At 55.3% G+C, this 17,981-nt stretch overlaps 1 protein-coding gene across 4 annotated transcripts in view; it reads left to right on the top strand.

The window, feature by feature from the left end:
- Nucleotides 1-17,981, top strand: part of RNF220 (ring finger protein 220) — a 225,351-nt gene that overhangs the window by 128,812 nt on the left and 78,558 nt on the right. For all 4 annotated transcript variants that reach the window (XM_075424640.1, XM_075424643.1, XM_075424642.1 and 1 more), the window contains one exon: nt 7,993-8,122. In XM_075424640.1, coding sequence (XP_075280755.1) covers nt 7,993-8,122 — 130 coding nt within the window. The remainder of the gene's footprint in view (nt 1-7,992; nt 8,123-17,981) is intronic.

Here is a 17,981-nt window from a genome sequence, read left to right as displayed (position 1 = left end):
ATTTCGCAAGCCCCGCTGAGGAAGGGCTGGCTGTGGGCCACAGAGTCTGCAGAACTGCAGGCATGGTCCCTGGCTCCCACTGGCTCTTGGTCATTTGTCCACAGCCTGGCCAGTCTTGGCTGCATGGTGTGACAAGACCCATGGGATAGAGGGCAGCTCAAGGATGTGGGGGGAAGGAGGTATATCACACTCCAGGAGATCACCCAGGCTGGAGGGACAGAGCTGTAGGATTCCCCCAGGAGCGTTTCTGCCGTGACATGTTGGCTGAAGCCAGGGACCCCACTGGTGCTGGGGAGACCCAGCTGCTCCCCAGGACTTGTGTGTTTTGGAGACGAGGCAGTGGGTTGGAGGAGGCTCCAGTTTCGCTGCCAGGGCAGAGCATGCGTGGCAGCGGGAAGGTCCAGCTCTCTCCCTGAGCTTGCCCAGGCTCATACCAGCACCCATCAGAGAAGCTGGAGCAGAGAAGGGAGCATGTGGCTCTGGCCTTGGTCCCCGCTGTCCCGCTTTGGTCCGTCTCCAGCCCAGCGTGGGTTGCAGCCGGGCACCGACGTGCTTCCTTGGGGGAAACCTGCACAGGCAGCCTGCCCGGCTGGGAGCCACGAGGGAGGAGGGCAGGGACGGAGGCAGTGCAGACGCTTGGCTCGCTCTCATCATTTCTCTATTTTTCTCTTGGTGAAGCCTAGGGAGGCGTTTCTGCTCCGCTCTGCGGAGCTGCGTCAAGCCCAGGAGAAGTGCCGTGGTGAGACGGGACCGCAGCCCGTCCCAGCCCTCCTATTCCCCTCTCCCTTCCAGGTCCCTGTTACGCTCTCCTTTTCCAGCTCTCCTGGCGGCCCATGTCCCTCTCATCGAGGATTCATTGTCTTGTCAGCTTCTAGTTAGCCGGCATGCGTGCGAATCATAAATTACCCCACCCAGGCCTCTGCTATGCTTCAGCACAGACAAAAAAATTGCACTCCATCACCGTGTCTCCCGGCTTTTAGTGGTATTGATCAATGCTGCTCCCTTCCCGCCCCCCCCCTTTTCATTTTAACCGAGCCGGTTAAGTGCAGTATCTTATTTTGTGCTGGGACAAATGAAAAGAATATTAGCAAGGGCTGAAATATATCTCTTTTTTATCTCTCTGCTACTTTTTTATTGAATCTTTCTGAGTAGGTGGCTTTCCGCAGGATGACAGCCTCATGACAGGCTCCTCATTAGAGCCAAGACAGTAATTGTGATGCATTTCCCTGCGCGGCCTTTTCACTTCTCCCCCCCCTCCTGCCTTTCCTCCTCTCTCCTTTTCCCCTGATTTGTAAAGTGATTGGATGTACAGACTCACTCAGTTTCTTAAATTATTGCCCAGCTCAATCCATCTTCCTCTGCCCTGCGCCGGGCAGCTGTGATCTCCGCAGATGGAGAAGCTGGGGCCGGGACCGCGAGCGGTGGGGTCAGATGCATGGAGGAGTTCCTTGCCTCTTCCCACCACCGGGCTGCCAACTTCCATGAGAAATGGGGTGCCAGACCCGACGGGACGTGCAACAGTCTCTGAAGAGCCCAGGGTGCTGCTTGAACACGCGTTTTTACTCAGCGACCCATGGCATCGCCCCAGCTGACATTAGCTATGTGGCAGCAGCACTGCACCAGTCTGCACCAGTCCTCCCCAGTATCCAGCTTGCCTGGAGAGGCAGCTACAAGAGCAACTCTTTTCTTTGCAAGGAAATCAGTATTTTAGCAAGCTTTTCTGCCTCAGATCCCTCTGTAGTTTTCAGCCGCGGGAGAAGCAGGTATATTTGCTAAGCTCCCCTACCAGAGAGCAGTGCTGGGGATCAGGCCCTTGGTGAGGATGCCAGGGGCTGTGTTCAGCTCTTTGCTGCGCCCCAGTTTGCTCATGAAGTTGTAGAGATCCCCTGGCCCTCTCTTACATCAGCTGTATAAAACCGTCTGTCAGCCGCCCCTGCCCTCCTCTCTTTTGGGTTCAAGACAGGAGTGGCCCTGTGCCCGTGCCATACCCAGCACAATCTGAGTCCAGCTCCTGCCAGTGCCCAGCGGCAGCTTTCTGCTGTGGTGCAGGAGTGGAGAAGTGACTCCTAAAAGCCTTTTCTTACTTGAAAAGCCACTTTTCCAGACCTCTGCTCCCTCCCTGCATGAACAGACCTTCGAAACACACATGCTCCGTGGAAGGGCAGGTCTGCTCGAAGCAGGGTGATTCCTCGGTGATCTGGGTGCGCTCACTGCACTGTGGGATGTTTGCAGAGTTAGGTCATGCTGTGGATGTGGTTACAGCCAGATGCTGAACCAAGCTGCACCACGTGAACCTGGAGTCACCTCACTGCCCATCACCGTCCCCAGCATCTGGCTCTCCATCGCCCTGTGTGGAGCAAGTGCAGACGGGGCTGGAGCCAGGGCACCCGGTCCTGGGCAGCAAGCCGAGGTCTGCATCTCACATAGCTGAGGTCTGCAACTCACACAGCCAGGCAGGAGCCAGAGCGAGGGGAAGGACCTGCTGGAAGGAGCAGGACATGCCCTGACCTCGAGCCATCCTCCTGCACAGGTTTTTGGGGGCCATGTACCATTTGGCCCCAGTTGAAACCATTAGGATCCAAGGTGGCGCCCAGCAGGCAGGATGCAACCCCATGGGGGTGGCGCTGGGCACCAGTAATGGCACCAGTAATGGCGCTGGTAAATAACAGGGAGATGGGAGAGAGATGAACAGCGTTATACCTGCTCCCTCACTTTATCACCCAATACTTTTTGCCTCTGCTGTTATTCCGGGGTGCTCTGCACTGACACATGAACCATCCCCGCCTTCCTCATCCCGCTGCTGTCATCCTCCCCCGGCTGCGGTGCAGCCCTTTGGCTGCCACTTACTGTCAGGGCTCTGCAAGCCTCATCGGCTGCAGCACGGGCTCGTCAGGAGAAGAGCGAGCATTTGGCTATTTCCAAGCTAATATGGGGCTTTCTTTGAATTATTGTTTTTTGAGCTGGAAGGAAAGGAGGCTTGTCACACGAGATATCTGCTATCAGTACACAAATAACAGCAAGCCCATCATCGAATGGAAAATAATCGCCGCGGAAACCAAGTTGTGGGGGAGCCAGGAGGGATTATTACAGGCGCTGGCAGTAGCGATGCTGTCAAGGAGCCTGTGTCAGCACTTCCATTACCACCCACCTGGCTTCAGCGCGGCCCCGAAGCAGCACACAGGGCCGCGGGGCCCCAGCATGGGGTCATTTCTATTCAGAAGAGTTTCAGATCAACTGGCTTTGATTGGGTTTAAATGATGGAGTGTTTAAGAGGGAGAGAGAGGAAATAGGAGGGTGAGATAGAGGGAGGCATCTTGGAGGAGGGGGAGTTTGTTACTCAGATGAGTGGAAAACAGTTTGAGATAGGAGAAATCAAGAGTTGGGAGAAAAGAGCTGGTCCTCCTGGGGCAAGTTTCAGACAGCCATTTGGAAGGACAGCGTGGGGAGAAGATGACCTGAAACCTGGGCAGATGCCCTGCGGTCTGCCCAGCAAAGGGGCTGCAAGGAAAGAGCGAGCACATCCCCAGTGGGGAACGTGCCCTCACCAGGGCTCCCTACCCACTGCCACTGCCTGTGCCATCCACGGTGGCAGTCCCTGGGGAGAAACCTGGCTGTGCGATAAGCCATCAGCGGAGCTGAGCAATTAATTTATAAATTTATTTCACTCATTTGGCAACTTGCTGAGCTCCTGGGTGGGGCGAGCCCTCACACCTTGTAAACTTTGCCATTCAGAGTGACCTGGGAGCATCATTTACTCCGTGCTAACATAGTGATGAGGGGCTGTATACATCACGTGCTGTCATGGCTGTTGGTGAGCTGGGTCCCTTTTTTTCTCACTTAAATGCTCTCCAAAACAGCATTTCCCGTTCTGCTTGTGAGGGGAAAGCTCTCCCTTCCAAGTGACCCGGTAGAGCTGTCAACCTTCCATTCCAGGGCACAGACACGGGATGGGAGCAGGGATGGCTTCATGCCTTCACCCTATGTAGTGCCACGCTTCCATCCCCGGTACCTGAGCCCAGCTCCCAGCCTGGAGCCCAGGTCCCATCTGCAGTTGATTCGCAGTGAGTCAGGCCTGACTCAGGGGACTCAGGGCAATTATACCGGGTCCATATCAGTGTAACGGAGCACAGGACCTGGCCCTCGATTCCCCAGTGGGATCAGGAGGGTGCGGTTCGGTCCCCGCCTGGGCTGAAGTCCGTTTGCAGATGCCCTCCGACGGAGCCCGTGGACAAATTCCTCCACGCAGGGGTGCGTCTGCGCATCGAGCCCTCTGCTTTCAGAGCAGGAAATATTCGGTTTCAACACTTGGAGTTAAACATTTCCACGGAGCCCAGGAGACCATGCAAACAGCGGGAGCACCAAGGCTCTGCCTTTTCATCTCTCTGGCACTGGCGAGCGGGGAGTCGGCAGTGGGGGAAGCACGGCAGAGCCGAAGAGGGTAAACACTGGAGCTGAGCCTACCGAGTAACCAGAGAGCGAAGAGGAGAGAGAGGGGCAAGGAAAACAAAAACACAGCTGCCAAAAAACAAAAGCCTGAAAAGAGCCATTCAGGGTCTCCCAGGAGCGGGTTTGGCACAGGGCAGGGAGGGAAGAGCGGGGAGCGCTCGCTGCTGGGGCAGGCGTGGGTCCAGCCTGCTCGGGGATACGGAGCCTTCGTCTTCCCCTGGGCAAATCAACACCCTCTGCTCCCTCAGGTCGGGTAGGCACCTACACCACAGTGCAGCATCCTTTGATTTTTTGTGGGGACCAGAACGTCCCTGCTCCATGGAGGAGAGGAGGGATGTACGCACCTCCCTCCACCTTTGCATCCACAAACAAAACCCGAGGACTCGCAACGCCCGTCCTCCCCCTCCCCACAACCCCATGCCACAGAGCTGGGTACCGCTGCCCAGCGTGACACACCGCAGCGTGGGCACGTGCCAGGCTCTGGGGCTCACTGCGGATGCGGATGCCGCTGATCTGGGGAGACGCATCCTGCCGGCAGCCTCTGCGGCACTGCGGGCATGCAGCAGGTTTTGCAGACCTGAGGAAGGTTGCGTAGGTGTCCTGCTGGCACGGGACATGATCCCTTCCTTCTGCCTGTCACTCCCACTTAGCCCTGCTCCTGCAAAAGCGCAGTTGTCAGCCCCTTGGGCCAGAAGCCGGGGCTCCTTCTGTCTCCCGCTTTGCAATCTGTACGTCAGGGACTTGGCTGCGTGTCCGGGTCCCTATTCTCCTGGATCTCTGGAAGCCCTTGCTTCAGTGCAAGCACCAGCCTCCCGCACTCACTGGAGCAAGGGGATCTTCCCCGCTGTCACGGGGATGCAGGGTGACAGCTGTCACGTCCCTCCTTGACACAAATTCGTCACCATATCTTTGGTGTAGCTGGTGGGTTAGGCCATTGCTGCTCATTTCTGCTGCTGGCCTGGGTTGAGGTTGGGAGTGGCCATGGAAGGCAGCGAGGCTCCTACCCATAGCCTGAGATACCTCCCAGCTGTTGAAATCCAAAGTCACCTCTGCTTAGGAACATGCAGCCCATGGAAAAGCCCTGAAGAACAAGCAGGGAGCAAGGACCTGGGTGTGCAGGAGGTTAAAAAAGCCACCAGCTTGGTGCAGCAGAGCTGGTCCCCAGGCAGGACCTCAGCTGCACCTCCTGGTCTGAGGCTGCCCATCCCAGCGCTGCGGTCCAGCACTTCTCCATCACCTCACCTGGCAAACAAACACCCCTGGGCTCCCCGGAGAGCAGAGACCTGGGGATGCTCAACCTCTGGTTCACCCTCTGGTGCTGCCGAGAGCATTCCTGTCCCACCAGCCCAAGCTGTGGGTGGCAGGTGGGGGGGGCTCGTAGGCTCCACGGCAGTGGCCTGGGCTGGGAGCAGGGATGCAGCGCGGTAGGGCGGAGGGCAGCCTGTTTACCCGTCCATCTGCACACCCCACAGTGGGGATCCAGCAGGATTTCCTGTCCGCTCAAAGGCTGCCTATTTATTTTGGGAGGGAGACTCAGACAGATCCATTGTTTTGGAGCGAAGTTGGGGTTATAAATAGCAGGTGGTCGGGGACGCTCCTGGGCTATTTTGGGCCTCCGCTACACAAAAGTGGAAAAGCTCCAAGAGGAAGGTGGAATTACTGAAATGCCGACCTTTCCCGCAAGGGTCAGCGGGAGCTGGTGGTGTGGGGTTTGGTTGGGTTCTGGGCATTATTTAAACACGAGGGATGGAGGAGAGATGAAGATGTTCCCAGTTGCATGGGCTGCATGCTGTGTCCTCCCCGGCAGAAGGGCAATGGGGATGAGGAGCTGACATGCCTGGGGTCTGCCGAGGCTCTGCCTGTGAGCCATCGGGAGCGGCTCAAGGAGGAGAGACTGGCTGGGTTCTCTTCTGGCTCTGCAACTGGAAGAGTTCCCAGTGGCTGGAGAAGCTGGGGAGGTAGGGGATGCCCCATAGCACTGGCCTGCTCTGACTTGTCCCTCGTGCCTCAGTTTCCCCCACCTCCTGTCGGGAGGCTGAAGAAAAGGGCAGGCAATGTCCGACGACAGCCCCGCTCCCTCCAGGCATGTGCACTGTGTCCTGCTGGAAGGCAAGGATGAGCCAAGGTGACTCTCAAACTTATTTCAGACCCTTCCTCTCGTTAAATGCCTGCGCCAGGCGGTTATGCAGTGAGCAGCAGGGACCCAGTAAAGCCGCTCACACCAATGTTTTATACTTTGAGAAGGTCTATTCCTTTAATGGGGATTCATTTAACTGGGCTCTGCCATCGTTAGGAGCCATAAAATGGCACCTTTTGGCTCCTGATTGGAAGGCCACAGTGCACGCAGCCCCTCGTATCCAGCGCCGGCTGCTTTATTGTGCATTACTGCCTCTCACTAGGATTTAACCAATTTGATCCATGTCTAATACATAAATAAATAATCCAGCAGGAGGGTTCACGTTAGATGACAACAGGCAGCTATAAAGCATGTTTTTCCCCGCTGGAGCCATCTGAGCTAGGCTCCGCACGCCCTCTCATGAGCAGAGCTGCTAATACAACTGGGAGAGGGGGGCCTGGAGACCCGCGGGCTTCTCTGTTTTATTGAAACTTCATTGTTTGCTTTAGAGTTTTATTTTATGTTAAATAGGTGCTGTATATTCCTTACAGAGGGGGCAATAAAGTTTCCGAGCTGGAGGAAATTGGCTTAGGAGCAGGGAGTGAACCAGGGAGATGTGGCTGGGCAGTGAACTGGTGGGGACAATTTGGGGTGACGAGGGTGTGAGGCAGCACCCCACTGCCAGGGCAACCCCAGGGCTCAGCCCAGCTCAGGACTGGGGTCTGCAGGCAGCCCCAGATCTCACCCAGGATGATGCAGCCCCAGAGGACTGGGGGTGAGGGTGGCTGTGGGGTCTGGAGCTGCTGGTGGTGCAGGGAGGGCAAGGGGCCCCATCCCAGCCTGGGAACAGGGTGAGCAATCCCAGTGACTGCCAGGGTGGCCACGTCGAGCATCCGGACCTGCTCCCTGCCATCTGCAGCCCAGCGCCATGCTGTCTGCTCTGCCTCCCAACAGTTACGTGCCCATGGAGAATAGCTCTGCCCTTCAGTGGAGGTGGTGCTGACACACCCAACTTCAGGAGTGCTGAGGAGGATGAAGATGGTTCTTCTTCATTTGCTGTTGTTGGTTAATAGGAACAGTGGGTAGTGCTGTGTCATCCATCTGCCCCAAGTCACACCGCCTTGCACCACAAACTGGAAGAGCCCGGGGTTGCACAGGGTCACTCCCAAAATGTGGCTGTTTCTTCTCTCCCCATAAGACTGGAGGGCCCAAGGCTGGGGCAGGGATGCTCTCGTGCCAGTTGCTGTCATGCTGCAGAACAGAGCCTGTCCCTGCCCCAGGGAGAGCGGGACAGGGAGAGAAATGGGGCTACACTGTGAGAAAAACCTGGTTTCAGACCTCAGCTAGGACGGGGACCAGGGCAGAGTGCAGGCAACGCTGATGGCAGCCGATCAGAGCTAAAGCTTTCTCCCCTCTTTTCCTCCCCGCAGGCAAAAAGAAAGCAACTTTGTTTGACAGCCAGGCTCCGATCTGCCCCATCTGCCAGGTCCTCCTTCGCCCCGGGGAGTTGCAGGAGCACATGGAGCAGGAGCTGGAGAAGCTCACCCAGCTGAACATCAGGTAAGCAGCTCCCTGGGGTCCACCAGTATCCCCAGTTAGCCCGCCGGGGCACCCGCAGACAGCAGAGGAGATGGTGGCACCCACAGCTACCAGATATGGGAGATTTAGTGCTAGCCAGTGGGGCAGAAACGTTCCCCTTGAGTTCACCGTAATGGTAAAGACAGGCAGAAGTGCCTCCCAGAGGGCACAGACACCCCTTTCCCGGGGGACACGTGTCTGGATGAGCAGCTCTCACGTTGCTCACATCCCATGGTGGAGCAGGCCTGCAGCAGTGGTGCGGACTGCCCTCAGCTGCCTTCAGCTCCCTTCTGCTTTCCTCAGCACTGCAAAGTCCCCTATTTAAAACAAAAAAATATAAATAATAATTGCATTTTAACTGCTAGCAGCTATTTAGGAAATGGTTGCAGCCAAGGGTTGGCAGATCCCTGCCCCTGCCTTAATAAAACTCAGCAGACTTGGAAAAGAGCATGTTTATTTCAATTATTAATGAATTCCCTGGTCATTAAAAGGTGAGGAAAGGAATCAAACTGCCGACTAGAAGCAAAGTTACGTCACCAGGTGGTAGGAGAGGAGGGAGTGTACGTGTGTCAGTGTGTGTGTGCGTGTGCCAGGGAAAGGGGGTCCACGTGGGTGCCGAATCCATCCCTGCCCGACATGAATCTTCTTTGTAACTGAGTGATGGCCATTGCAGACGAAGGGAGAAGAAGGGAGCTTTAGCTAGAGAAAGAGAGGCCTCCCCAAACGGGTCCGGGCTGAGATCTCCCAAATTTGGCACCCGCAGCCTCCGGCTGAGACCCACATCCCCCACGCATTGCACGGGAAGATGGAGCAGGGGGGAGCAGGGAACAGGCAGCCCATTTATCGCCCGTGACACCCAGTCCCCTTGCGAGCGTAATTTATGGCGTAATTTGGGCTGCATCCAACTTAATAAAGGGCCACTGCAAATTAGTGAACAGGTTTAAATGAACAGAAGCAATTAGTGCTCGGAGGAGCCCATCAAAGAAGTTGGGCCAATATCAGAGTGAAACTGAAACCGCAAGCCAGGAGCAGAGGCTGGCTGGCGCGAGGCGGTGATGGGAAGGTGGCGTTTAATGGGAAAGGAAAGGAAACCCTAAATCATAAAGCATGACAAGGGCCATTGTGGGCCAGCTGACAAATGAAAAAGAATGGCATTATTCCTTTAAATAACAGCAGCAGTTAGAGAGGAGACAGCTCTCCCCAGCTTGCCCTCGCTTCCCTGGCCCGCTCTGCTCGGCCACGCAGGCGGCGAAGAAGAATCAGAGGTCTTTATTAATTATTAAATAACGACTCCCTCCATAGCGTGATAGATAACATTCAATCTAGTGGATGGATTCAGGCGGTGGAGCCTAATCCGTAACCCAGCAGCTCTGCACAGGGACGGTCTCTCCCAGTCTCGGAGGGGAGCGACGCGGGGGCCAGAGGGCAGCAGCAGGCAGGGCGGGCAGGGCAGGCAGCAAGAGTGGGCAGTGGGACATGAGTGGGTCGAGCTCCTGCTCGGTGCCTGGCTCCGGCAGGGGCGGCTCAGTCTAGTGGGTGGCCCCCTCTCGTGCTCCTCCACCTTTCCTTCCTGAGGAGCCGGGAGCAAGAACACGTCAACAAGAGGAGAGAGAAACTAATAATGATCTCAAATAACCCAATAAACATAAAAATAAAATGTAGGCCTATAAACGTGACGGGCACCGGCAGCCCTGGCCGCTCGCTGCCAATACCGACTCGTTACCGAAATGGCTGAGCAGCTGTTACTTATCAGTCTGATGGGGAGAAGCGAACCGGGGGGCTGCTTTCCAAGGGCCTTTTTTTTTTTTAATTTAAAGAGGATGCAGCCAATCATGGCTTGCACTGTTAAGTTTTAATAAACCTTAATGATTTGCAACAAAATCATAATTTCCAGCGCTCGGGGTTAGGAAGGCAGATCCTCTCCTGCCCGCTGAGCCTGCGGCACCAGAGACTCGGCAGGCACGGGCCCAGCTCCTGCCACGGCACCGGGCCTCCCTGTGTGCCAGGGTCTCCCCTGAGGTAGCGCGGCCGCGGGGCTGTGCGGCAAGGTGAGCCAGCTGAGACGCTGCTGTAGGGCCAGACCAGGAGAGGGGAAGAGGCTGGTGGAGACAGGAGGTGGAGAGGCTGCCCCATGCCATCGCCTCCGCCAGGCGTTGGGCACTCCGTGGGCTTTTGGGCGTCATCAGAGCGGGGAGCTGGGCAGTGCTCGGAGGAGGAAGGGATTTATTCCTCCAGGTGATCACAGAAACTTCTTGGGGCTGAGATACAAGGGAGCTGTAGGAACCACCTGGATGGTGCTACTCATGGTCCCAGCTCACTGGGAGCCTGGGGTTGCATCCCACCCGCCCCAAAGCATCCCCTTGCTCAGCTGGGGCAGACAGGGTTTGCTGACCCTCAGAGCCAGGGACAGCCCTTCTCCCCCACAGGCAGTGTCGGTGTGACTGTCCTGGCCTCAGGGCAGGGACATCTCAAGGTCTACCCAGCTGGAGCATCACACAGCCAGGCAGGAGGAACCATGCTGAGCCTCAGGGCAGCACCCACCCATGCCAAGGGGCTGTGCGTGCCCAAGGGATGGACACCGGCCATTGGACCGGAGATGAACATCACTCAGGAGGATCCAACCCTGGTGCAGGGTCAGGCTTGCTCTTGAAAGAGCTGACTGGAGTGGGAATCTAGGACCTGAATTTCTACCTCTGCTGCCTTCTTGGTGTGTACAGTCTCCCAAAGCACAGGGAGAGACTGGCTTGAGCTTGCCCCACAGCTCCTGCACCCTGTGCAGGTCCGATCGAGCCCATGCACAGCTCCGCGTGGCGAGGCAAGGCTCTCTGAATGCAAATTTCATTTCTGAGCCACTGGCGCTGTTTCAAGAGCCGGCAGCCTCCGAGCCCTTCTCGGTGTTACATATGTAACAGCCTCATTGAACTTGACATGTCAAATTCAGGCCATTTGTGCAAAATCTCCCTTTAATAATACCGTTTCATTTCGCTCAAATGAGACTTGAATGCATGTAAAATGGAAAAGGATATTTAAGCGCTAACATTAGGCAGATGTCTTGCCAGAGGCCGATTGAATATATGAGATTTTGAAGTGCTTAACACGTTTTCGGTGCTCCCTCTTAGAATATGTCACCTGGCTTTCTTTTTTCTCCCCCTCCTTTCTTTTTTTCCCCCCTCTTTAAGTGAAGGGGATAAATTGAAAGAAAACAAAACTACAAGCCTTGGTTTTATGGGGTTTAACTCTTGCCAGGCAAGACTGTTGGTATTCCTCCTCCAAAAAAGAAATTACCTAGTAGCTCACCTTCGCAGAGCACAAGCACAAAGCAGCAGAGAGCGGGAGGCAGGCGAGCGGCAGCCCCACGGCGCTTTGCAGAAGGGATGCTCTCCTTGCTCTGCACGTACTGCTCAGAGAGCAAAAGGCACCAGTCCCCAGCTGAGCACCTAAGTGCCACCAAGGTAAAAATCAGAAATAAAACCAGCGACCCTCTGTGTACACCCACGCCCTGTGCCCCCAGCTAGGCTGGTCCCTGCAGAATACATGAATATTTGTGGCTCGTGTGCATGAAGCTTATCTGTGCACTAGATGCAGGTCTCCCATCCTCACTCGACTTATATTCGCCTGTTTTACACCTCGTCTGTATTAGAGGCTTACAATAAAGCACACTGAAATGTGAGATTCTTTCCAGAGCTGTCAACGGCCCCAGCTCTGAGCTTCGGCTGTGCTTCTGCTGCAGATCCATTTCCCCAGCCCAGGGCCGCCCCGGGAGCGCAGGCAGGCAGAGTGCTCACGAGCAGCACCCATGGGTGTCCCTCAGGGCAGGCACACACACGTATGCGCGTACCACTGAGCGTGTCACCGCAGGTAAATGCTATGAGCAGCGGTGGCAATGTGCGGGGAGACCCTTAAACCCTGCCCACTGCTCCCCCGGCAGTGACCAGAGAGGACAACCTGCTGAAAGGGGACGGTGGAAAGGCTGGGTGGAGAAGGGGCAGGTTTGGGGCTGCTGAGTTTGGAGCAGGAGGGAAGATGAATTTGAGGACTAAAGAGGGATAAAAGAGGCAGCAGGAGCTGTGGAGCGCACCCCCGCTGGTGGTCGCCAGTGGGTTCACTGTGCTTTCTGAGGCCCTGGCTGGAGTTTGGGGAAGAGGCATTTACTGGCCATTTAAAAAACCTTAGGAAGTCACATTATTAATATTACAGTTGCTGAGTCAAGCACCTGAAGGATGGGAAATGTGCCTTTTAAGATGCTCTGCTCTTGAAAATGCAGTGGTCTTTTCAAAAAATTTATTTGGCAGGGGGCGTTTTTATTTCCCTGCTTGACAGCTAGCAGATTCTTCTCTGCATTACCAGCAGCAAACCTATGCCTCAGAGCTGTGGTTTCACCTCCCCAGAAGGACAAGGTGTGTTGTTAGAGCCGGGGAGTGGTCCAGAGGGTGGAGCGGTGCATGGGACCATGCCGGCTCTGGTCCTGCTTTTGTGGCTGAAGGACGATGCGAGCTCAGACAGGACTGTCTCAGCTCTTTCCCCTTTCTAAGCTTAGCAGCAGTATCCTCACACCACGCTGTAATAGCAGCTGTGCCTGTGCTATGGCACCCTGGAGCTGGGTGACTGCCACCCGGTGTGCTCAGTGGGATGGATGTGCTGGGGTGAGCGGGTGAGGGATGATGCTGTTCTCACAGTGCCCCATGGCTCTGCAAACTCACCCCATCTTCAGTTTTCTTCATTTCTTTCCTCCGCATTTAATACTTCATCTGGGAGTATTTGAGTTTTAAAGCCCGTGCCCATCTGTTGGCTGTTCCCAGCCTGGGCTAGCAGCTCTCATTGCTCCTTGCCACCATGTCGGGACCATGGGGAGCCATCCCTGCGCACCCAGCATCTCAGGAGCTACTGATTCACCCTGATGACCTTTCTGGTGTGTCCAGGAATAATTTCCCTTCCGATCCTCTGACTGAAAAGCATTTCCTGGAACACAGAGGGCACAAGGGTCTCTCACCTTGGTGCAAATGGAAAGTGCTGCGGGCTGTTTTCTGGTGACCTCAAAGATGCTGTCACAAAGAGAGAACCAAATAGTGTCGGGCAAAGGAGGGCAGAGCAAGACGCAGTGGGAAGGCCTGTTTCAAAGCAGGTGAAATGCCCAGACAGGGGATTTAGCCTGACTCTTGCAGCCAGCATTGATTCATGTCAGAGGAAAAGAGCCAACCACGGGACCATGGTGCTCCAGCTCCCACAGCAGCTCTCAGAGCACCTCTGCTGAGACTTAAATCTTCCTTCGGCGTCCCTCTGAAGCTTTCTCTCCCTTGTTTGCATGTGTGCTCTTTTCTTCTCACTGTTCTTAATCCTCCCTCCCTTGGCAGCTGAGGTGGGAGCAGAAAGTGCTGCCTCAGTTCCTGGCACTGCACTAAGCATCCTCACCCTACTGTGGGGGGGTTCAGCTCAAGGTTTCTTTATGCAGAGAGGCACAGCAGTAGCTTTCTTTGGGGGACAGAGGCAGCTCTGGGCCCCATGGGATAAGGAATAAGGAGAAAGCTGGCAGTATAGCTAAAATATGGAGGTTGTGGGAGCTTGGGAGATGGTCTGGTCACTCCAGGCAGGGTCACTGTCCTTGAGAGATGTCTCCAGGCATCTGGAGACGCATCCTGGATTTCACATACTTTCACAGGTTGCTTTCGCAGTGTTTCGCGGTCTTTCTGATTCAAGTCAACCCACACTAACCTCCCAGAAGTCTGTATGAGACACATCATCCGTGCTGATGGACAAGGAGAGAAGCACACCATCCCTGTGGTCCCTGCATGCCCAAACGACAGGGTCTTTTAGTGTTACTCCTGGTCAGGATAAGGACCCAGAGCAAGTTATGAGACATGGCTCAGACCCTTCTCCTGCTCAGGGAACCCTGTGTTTAAATACAGCTGCTCCTCACACCGCCCCAGGCAAGCGTTTGCTTTGTTTCAGCGGGATCTGCTGAGCGCTGTGTTGTCCCAAAGGGCCCTTGGAGGAGACCTGCCCAGGGCTGGCCTGGGCGGCTGCTCTGGGAAGGGCGAGCAGCCACCCTGCCAGGCCCGGCAGGATAAATAGAGTGTGTAAAACCCGAATTAGCTCTGTTGTCATGTGTCACATTAGGGTCATGGTTCTCACCTCAGGGCTCCTCGATTTATGCCTGGAGACTTTAACTTGACGGCCAGGTACTTCCCCAGACTTCTTGTGCAGCAAACACTGCAAGGTCCCCCATCCTCTCAGTCCATGAGATTAGAGATGGTTTTGAGCGAGAAGGGGTCTTTTTTTCCAAAGCGCCATCGAAATACATGTTGATTGCCTGCCTTGCATGTAGTACACAGCTGAAAGCGCTCCAGAGATGGCAAGGAACCCTGGCCAACAAGTGAGATTGCAACGGTGGGAAAGCAGGCATTGCAACCTCCTGCTCCTCAACTTCTCTCCGTCTTTTTCCTTCCTTGTTTTTCCCTCTTCTTTTTCCACCTTCTTTTCTTTTCTTCCATTTCTCCCCATCTTCTTCCCCCTCCCTTCGTCTCTCCCCACCCCCCGGTATCAAGGCGACATCTCCAAGCCAAGTACTTTTAATTTCGCCCGTGGCCCTTGCTGACACGGTGGATATGCACAGCAAGTTAAATTCCCGCCTGATCAATAAAGCAGAAGCAGTGTGTCCGACTGGTCGATATTTTTTTATCTGTCTTCAGCCCAGTCCTGCTGATGACAGCCCCCTGCGCTTCAGCAAAGGCACTCAAGGGCATCGGGCTTTGGCAACACAGCTCTTTTTTTTATTTAAATAAAAAAAACCCCAGATGCCTACAAAAAAAAAAAGTTCACGGAGTTTGGCCTTTGCTTAATAACGTTTTATGATTTATCTTAATTTTTAATTGAAAAAAATTTGCGAATTAATTGATTTCTGGGACTTGCCAATTAACATTGTAATTGGGTGCATGATAAATTTCGAGGGAGCATCATTTTTCTCCCTCTCCCCCTTGTCACCGAGAAGGGGAATCGCGAGGGCAGCTGCTTCCTATCCGTACGCCCCCAGCTCCTTCCCGAGGTGCCGCTGCCCTCCTCCCCCCTTGCTACTGTATCTTAAAGAAGGAACAAGAAAGCTAATAAAGTCATGTTATTAGAGTCTCGCCAGAGGTGACCCCTCAAGGCATAAATCCAGGCCAGGGAGATGGTGGGGACAGGTACTATTAAGTGTCTGACAGTGCTTTGCAAGGCAGGACTGGGTAGCCCCCCTGCAGCACCCTCTCCCTGGCCATGGAGAGGGTGGCCGGCCAGCCCGGGGCTCCCGGAGGCTTTCCCGGAGGGCACTGGCACCCCCCAAGGTGTCCAGCCGAGCAGTTCGTTACCTGTGATGTCTTCCTGATGGGAGTCCCGGCATGCGTGAGCCTCCGCGCAATGCCCAGCTGCTCCAGGGATAGACCCGACTGCGGCACCGAGCACCCCGTACCTGAATGGTACATGCAGCAGCCAGGGTTCGTCCCGCAGCCAGCATCCCACAGCAAAACCCATCCGGTGCTCAGGAGCTGCCACTTTGCTCCGGGGACACGGAAGGGATCGTTCGCATCCTGCTCTGCCCTGAGCCCCCCAGGGAGAAGGTCCTGCTCACAGCAGCAGCAGGGCATCCCATGCCACCCCATGGCAGAGGTGTTCAGCGTGGGACCTCAGCTCTGGGGTCATGGGTGTCCAGATTCAGGCATGGATGCATCTCCAGGTGCATGGGAAGTGGCATCACCTGAAGCTTTCTCCAGCAGCGTGACTCCTGTCAGATTTAGATTAAACACACTCCATCACTGGAGAAACCTGCCTGGAAGTGCCAGCTTCTCGGTGATACCCAAGCAGGACCCAGGGCCACCTACCACCACCAGGCAGCTGACAGGGTCACGTCCCCGTGTGGGTGTGCAGAAGGGGGTGAGCTGGCTGCTGCTGAAATGAGGAGTGAGGACATGGTGCTGTGCTGGGGCAGGGACAGGGAACAAGCCACACCGAGGGGGCACTGAGATGGAGAGTGGAAATACCAAGTAAATTGAAGAGTGCTTCGCATCTCTAGGGCTTCTCCCACCCACTTCAGATGCTGGTACGGGTCACCTCATCGCAGTCAGCTCAGGTGTCCTGTGCACTGTCTAAAGCCCATGAGCTTGGATGGGGCTTCGCTGTGCCGTCCTGCAGCCCCTGCTACACCCCAGCATCTGCAGGGGCTGAAGGGTGCCAGCCCTGGTGGAGGGTCCCAGGCTTCCCCAGCAGAGCCATGGCTCTCCCCACCAGCCGGGACACCAGAAAGGCCATGATCAGCCCAGCTCCATGTCTACCAGTGGCAGTGGCGGGGAACCATGGGGGAATGGAGGGAAATTTATGAGGAGAGGAGTCTGTTTATTATCTAGCAAATGTGGTGCTGCTGATACCGTGGATTTATCCTCTTTCATCCCCCCGCTGATTTGTGTCCCTGCCCCTCACTGTGGCGGATTAATCATGGACAGAAAGGGAAGAGAGACCCTCCAGCTTCCTCCTGTGGGCTCAGAGGGTGGCAATGACAGCAGCCTGGACCCTTCATCCAAGGCTTCTTCAGCAGAGAGAGCAGAAGCCATGCAGCTCCCTGTCCTGCTTAGAGATGCCCCATTCATCTCCTCCCACAGCAGATCCCAGGGGACGCAGAGGCTGCTGCCCATGATCTGTGGGTGAGAGCACTTACGGGTCAGGGTAGCACAGTGGGTGAGGTTTGTGGGTCATGTATCCCCTCACTCATGCAGTGCCCTGAACATGCTATGGACGGTCCTTGAAGTGCCTTCAGACCCGTGGTACCCACAGCCCATTCCCCAGCTCCAGGGCTGGGGTCTGCAGGCTGGGGTTGGGGACCTTAGAGGGCAAAGCCTTCCCCTGCCGCAGACTCCCAGGGCAGTGGAAGGCCTGGGAAGGGATGCATGGAAACCCAAGGGTGAGAAATAAATCTTCGGTCAGTTATTTGCCCTGAAGTGATGCATGCCTTCTGCGGAGCCTCTTCTGAACTGCCATGTGAGCCAGGAATAATTAAACAGTCATTATAGCCACAGAGGCAAGGAGCCCCCCAGATCAATCTAATGCATGACCTTTCCCTCCGACTCTTCTCTTTATTTTTCCAGCCGCCTCCTTTTCAAATAGTGGGAGAGAAATGAAACAACCCTCCTACCCCATCCTCCTTCTTCGCCCTGCACGCATGGACCGTCACATCCTCACACTGAAACCTGTCACCCACCCTGAGCGGGAGCTCCTGGCAGGGACATGGGGTACCAGGGGTTGATAAAGAGAAACCCAGGAAGGGAGAAAGAGCTGGGGGTGCAAATGGGACAGAGCAAATAGGGCATTTCAGTGCAGTCAGGTCATGCCACAGTGTTTTATGATCCTGCTGCATTTCTGCTGCAGCATCATCTCTTTAGGGGAGGTGGATAGCTGCCCTGCGGGGTCAGGTTTGTCACAGCTGACCATGTTGGGGGCTCAGGTCTCACAAATATTGACCAGGAGACTGTAGGTGCAGAGTATTTCTAGTCCTGACTCCAGCATCTTTGACAATTTTTACCATCACTCCGCCCCTTTCTGCATCATGAGAGGCAGGAGGTCTAAGCAGCACTTGGAGCAGGTGCTGCTAGAGGAGCCACAGTAGGTTAAAAGTCCCAGCGTGCTTCCTCTGACGGCACAGATCACAACCGGCCGTGCTGGGGCCTGTCACCTGTGGCTAGGTGAGGATTTGGCCTCATGTAGGCTTAGGAAAAAAAAAACCAAACTCCCATTTCCTTATTTAGGCTTCAAGTGACACTTCCACTTATTTAAACTAGCGTTCACAAAAATCCAATTCCCTCTCTACTGGGCAACTGCTTAT

This window comes from Opisthocomus hoazin, chromosome 6 (assembly GCF_030867145.1).
Source record: "Opisthocomus hoazin isolate bOpiHoa1 chromosome 6, bOpiHoa1.hap1, whole genome shotgun sequence".
NCBI lineage: Eukaryota > Metazoa > Chordata > Aves > Opisthocomiformes > Opisthocomidae > Opisthocomus > Opisthocomus hoazin.
The sequence above is the reverse complement of the archived record's forward strand: the minus strand, read 5'-3'. Positions and strand labels throughout refer to the sequence as shown.